A 5518-nucleotide genomic window follows, 5' to 3' on the forward strand; every position below is an offset into this window, starting at 1 on the left:
TGCAGAGAGGAGCTGGGAGCTCTCCTAGGCAGGGGTTGTCCAGGACAGCCAGCAGCTGGGCTGTGGCTCTTCACACCTTATTCTACTTCAAAAATATTTCTTTAAAGCTTGTAAGATTGCTAAAGAAAAAGAGATGCCATCAGTAAGAATGGATTTGCTCAAAGACTGGGCACAGCAAAGAGAAGATCAACTCAAACCCTTTAAGTGTCCCCAGCCAGGAGCTGGTGGGACCTTCTCATCCCTCCCATCAAAAACAGCATCTGGTCCTTTTTATCCACATTATAGGATTCAACCCTGTTGCCTCCTGTGCCATCACATCCCAAAATATCATCCAGCATCCACATGACACCCCCAAACTGTCTCCCTGCTTCTCTGGCAAGGAAAGTGCCACCCAAAGACAGAATGCACCTTGCACGGGGGTGTTTAGTTGTGTTATGAGCTTTTATTTAAAAAGCACATTTATACAGCAATAATTTCGCAGATACAAACTTCAATTTTGTATTCTACAAAAGTCTTTGAATATTCTTCTCTTTACAAAATGGAACATTACAAAAATACAGACAATTTAATATGTTTTTTTTATACAAATGTCTCTAATTGTAGTTATTTTCATTAAAATATTACTACCACAGAACTACAATATTTTAGTCGACTATAAAAAAATTAATTCAATGCTTTTTTAAGCAGCAAAATGTAAATAACACAGGTCAAGACACAGTTTATAGTCATAGTGGATATATCTAAAATTGTTTCAGAAATAATATTTTACATAGTTAATTTTTAAGGTTTTATACATTATTTATATAATATTTATAATATAAAAAAAAAAAATCATAGCTTGCTATAAGTTGAAATGATAGGACGGATTCTGTGAGAAGGATGTGCAAATGGCCGTTCTGCGTGTTCTGCGGGATCCCTTTGCAAACGCGCTTCGTGAAAGGGCTGCAAACCCAGGACCTGTGGCTTCCGGGCCAAAAAAAAAATGTAAAAAAAAAAATAAAATTCCATCATCACACCCGAGAGAGAGGCACAGCTGATGGCCCAGCTCGGTGCGAGCCAGCCGAGCACAGGACCGGGTGATGCACCCCGGAGTGCCCGGGGAGGAGGAGGAKGATGAGGAGGAGCAGGAGGATGAGGAGGGGATGCACAAACCGACTGACACCAGGCCGGGACGTGCCGCCCAGCAGCCCGTCCCAAAACTGCAGAATCAAAGTTTCCCCGGGACTCAGCCCCGGGGTCGTAGTGCGAACGAGTCTTCGGCAGAGCCGCCGCTCCCCACGCGAGCAAAACCTGCTGGGATTTTTTGGGGGAAAGTGGAGGATGCTCTTTTCATTTAGAGGGGCTCAGATGGGGTGAGCCCTCGCCAGGGAGCGAGCGGGGAGGAAGAAATGTGGCTTCTCTGCACGGATCAAGGAGCTCTCGGCCTCGCTGCGCGTCTCGGGGCCGCTCGTTAAAGGCTGAAGTGTGGGCAGAGAGAACAGAGACCCTTTGGAGATCTCAGRCTGGGCAAGCTTCTTCTAAAGTAAGTCACAGTATGGAAGAGAGGAGGCAAAAATAAACTAGGATCAAAAAGAGAAAAAAGCAACTCTTAGAAACCAATCCCAGATCTTGACTCAGTGCTGTTGCTCATACGTAGTGCTATACAATTTAATCGTGAGTTGGTTTTTTTCTTTTTTCTCGCAGGCATCGGAAATCTTCGTAGTCAGAAAAAAACCTAGGATGGCCAGCTTTCCAAAAATCCCTTAAGTGTTCGTTGGGCTAGGAACAATTTGGCGYTCACTACAACATGAACACTCAAACCAATTGCACATCCAGAACTCCGGCACCTCTCTTTGTTTGTTCATTTTTTTTTGTGTTGTGTGGGCTGTTTTTTCCTTTCTCGTCGTCGCCTTTGCCTTAGTTGACCACCACCCCCCCTTTTCATCCAAATGTCTCAAGTTGAAAAGACCACAGAGTAAGACTTTACCGGTTGGGCAAGAAAGTCTCTCCCTACATTCTACTGTCTGATGAGATTTGAGAGCAGCAGGTAGTTGCTGTCAGCAGTCACTATTTTTTTTGCCAAAAAAAAAAAAAATTTAAAAAAAAAATTAAAAATACAACATCCATCCGATTCCTTGAAGTTCTACACCATGTTGTGATGATTATTCCTCTCAATGATGTCCACAGGTGAAAGGATCTCCTTCCGGATGGGAGGTGGAGGCAGGCAAGTCTTTGTCTTGGGCTTGAAGAGATCTGAGACGTAAAACACCTGTAGGAATAAGTGGAAAAGGCAAACTTAGCCACAGTGAGTGATGCTTTACTCAGAATGTTGGTTTACAGAATATATACACATCTTAAAGCTGAAAAAACAGCACTTTTTGTGCTACTGAATGCCTGCCTGTAACAGCTKTGAAATCCCAGGCTCCTGCTACCACCTTTCTGTACAGCAGAGAAAAAGGCTCAGCCCTCACAAAACTGCAAAAACAYGTGGGGATGACTTGATTTCTCACAAAACTGAAAAAAACACGTGGGGACGACTTGATTTCTCATTGCATAATCACTGAGTGCAACACCCAGAGCTCTGCTGAAGGGGTTGAAAAGCCAGGAAACAGATCCACGGCCTGCACTCCAATAAAATAACAGAGGTCTCCAAAGGGCTGRCCTGACTCATCCTGAGTGGTTTCAGGGATGGAGCTCGGGTGAAACAATTCATTGAGGCAGACATGGGGCAGGCAATTAAAAGCTTTCAAATCAGAGCTGCGTTAAAAGCTATCAGCAGTGAGTCAGGGGTGAGCTCACGCCCCACCAAGGCTCCAGCACAGAGCTGGGGTCTGGGGAAGCCAAAGGCTAAGGAGAGGAGGAGTTATTCCTGACTCTTTCTTCCTAAATATGCCATGATGTAACCCCTCTCCCGGATGTGAGAAAGCCAGTGCCCGGCAATTTCGGAAGGCAGCAACACAATAAGAAACAAAGTGCTGGGAGGAAACTTCCACATCCTCCTCTGGCAGCGGCTGCACGGAGCTTATCGGTGCTCCAGGGGCACTTTCACCCTTGCCAAACCTCAGCCCTGTGCCAGAAGGGAAAAGAGTCAGACAGCACAGATCCTCTGGGCAGAGCAAGAACTGGCAAGGAGTTGTCATTTTGTCACCTGGAACTGCAGCCCCAAATTTCCGTCCTGCCACCCGCTGGCTCTGCCAGCTCAAATTTGCTGGCTCATCTCAGACATCCTCAAACCCCAATAAATTTGTCCAAGCTGTGGTTTTGCTGAGCTGAAATCTCAGGAAAAGCAGCACATGGCTGTAGGGATCAGTGGGTTTTTTTCTCCCACACTACTCAAATGCAACATTTAAGCAGCCAGATAAATCAGGGGAAAAGATCATTCCAAGGTGCTCAAAGGGGTAATATAAGATGATGCTTCCAGGCTGGGTAACACAGAGAAGAAACAAAGTTTTGCCCCTCTGCATCTCCACATTTTCCATCTACCCAGAGCCCTGTGCAGCAGGTCGAGCTGTCCTTGGAAATAACTTTTGCAAGCCCCTATCAGCACAGCAGATAAGGCTCAAGCTGGACAGACAGTGAAGCTGCTGCAAGCAGCAATTCACTCCTACGGCTGTAACCAGGAGTGCAGGAAGCTGAGCTGGTGCTGCTCTGCTTTTATTGCTCTGTGGAAAAGCAGAGGAGGAGCTGATTTATAAAACAGTTCTTTTTTTGGTGAYGGTGTCTGGCTGCTTGGTTGCATAACAGCTGATAAAGTTGTTTACAGGGCATCCGAGTGGCAGCATTTGTGCTTTTGGGTAAATATCAGGATTCAGCTGATGCTCCCAAGCATCACAAGCTGGAGTCTGGCCTCTTGCTGCAGCATCCCAGCGTAAAAATCACATTGAACTGTCCTGGCACCAGTTTTCTTTTGGGTTGTTAAGCACTGTAARCCCCTCATTTATCTGTTTCTGGTGCCATCTCGCTCGTTTGTCCACTTCTGRGAGCTGGATTCAATCAAAAATTTGTCCAGCTTCTGCACCAAGGTAGCCGTGACAAATCAATTTATGGGGAGAGATTGCTGAGTGCAAGAAGCAGATGGGGATTGCTTTGAGCCTGGTCCTTGTGTCTGACAGGAATGAGTTACAGTGGGGTGTCATCCTGGGTATTTTGGCTTTTTCTGTGCTGCTTTTCAGGGTTTCAKTCAGAGACTGGCTAAGGGGCTTCATTTCTCTTTAAACTGTATTTCACTTGAACATGGCCGGAGGTTATATAAACATTTATAGGAATCATGAAACGTGATCTTTGGGGGTTAAAAGTGTGTTAAATCCTCCTAATGCTTGAACTGCTCAACACAAAAAAGGGCTAATAAACGTGCTAAGTTTTTCACTTGGATTAGCTCCATTTCCTGTAGAAGGTGCTCTCCACCCATAAAGAAAACTYGATGGGAGAAGGCTGAGAGCATTTCAAGCCAGTATCTCACATTCCCACTCTGCAATTCCTATTGCTTTTCGCTATATTGAAGCAATTTTTAATCATATACACAGAGAGGTTAAAACAACTCATCTAAGCTAACCAGAGCAGCGCTGGGGGCACGTCCTTCTGACATCTCCCCTTTTCCCTCTCCCTCACACGAGACATAAAACCACACAGCACACAGCAAGCTGCCTGCTAGGAGCATAAAAAACTATTTCTACCCGAGAAATCCTCGCCGTATTTCACCCCAGCTCCAAGCCCAAATGTTTCGTCAGCTGGAAGTGCTTGACATTAATGTCTTCTGCTTGTTATTTCAGGCACCGAAAGACAAACGTGTCTGCTGCAGCACGACCCGGGTTTGAGCTCGGGCAGCCTTTGGAGGTGAAATCCACAATCGGATTTTACTGAAARTGGTGTCCTGGTAACTGTGGTGTTTTTATAAAGCCCGGGGCTATCAGCAGAGTGGATCCTGAAGGCTTTGCTGGGAAGGGATGGGTGGGAGCACCCAGGGGTGGAGGAGATGAATCTCCAGGGTCTTCTCTCTCTTTCAGAACAGCCCATGCAGGARAGCTGGGCAAGAACCCACAGGACACACCAGGAATTTCAGCAAAAAGCTGCTGAACTGCTCATTCAGGGCAAACTGCTGGRTGTTTTGGGGTGACTCTTTCTCTTGTCCCTTGCTGCCACCTCCCAAAATGGAGAAAACCTGCCAGGCCCTCCTGGGCAAAGCTCCCAGCAACAAAGCCAGGTTCTGGAGCATGGCACTGAGGTGTCTCTCTGCAGGCTGGTGGAATGGGACAAAGGCTGGGTTTAACCCTGCCCTGAGTCCCAAACTGCAGCYTGGGATGTTCCAGGTCACAGAGCCGCTCCTGCCAAGGGTTTGGGGACAGCTGGAGAGCAGCTCAGGCTGCCCCAGGATCACAGCAGACCCGAGCCTGCCTGGGAAGCTGCAGGCAGCTGCTTCCTACACCACAGGAAAGCCATCCCAGCKCTGCCCCAGCCTCCCCTTCCCAGCACAGCTCCAGCTGCYGCAGGGCTGGGAGGGGACAGCATCCCGAGCATCCGGAGAGCCATTGTCACTGTGCAG

The 5518-nt window shown here is 47.1% G+C and overlaps 1 protein-coding gene across 2 annotated transcripts in view; it reads right to left on the bottom strand.

Moving 5' to 3' along the window:
- Nucleotides 1-460: 460 nt before the first annotated feature.
- Nucleotides 461-5518, bottom strand: part of PLPP3 (phospholipid phosphatase 3) — a 41575-nt gene continuing 36517 nt past the window's right edge. For both annotated transcript variants that reach the window (XM_057385477.1, XM_057385478.1), the window contains exon 6: nt 461-2248. In XM_057385477.1, the coding sequence (XP_057241460.1) occupies nt 2123-2248 (126 nt within the window). In that variant the 3' untranslated portion in view covers nt 461-2122. The remainder of the gene's footprint in view (nt 2249-5518) is intronic.

Source organism: Malurus melanocephalus, unplaced genomic scaffold (genome assembly GCF_030028575.1).
Source record: "Malurus melanocephalus ecotype Western Australia unplaced genomic scaffold, MMel_1.1 scaffold_831, whole genome shotgun sequence".
Taxonomy (NCBI): domain Eukaryota; kingdom Metazoa; phylum Chordata; class Aves; order Passeriformes; family Maluridae; genus Malurus; species Malurus melanocephalus.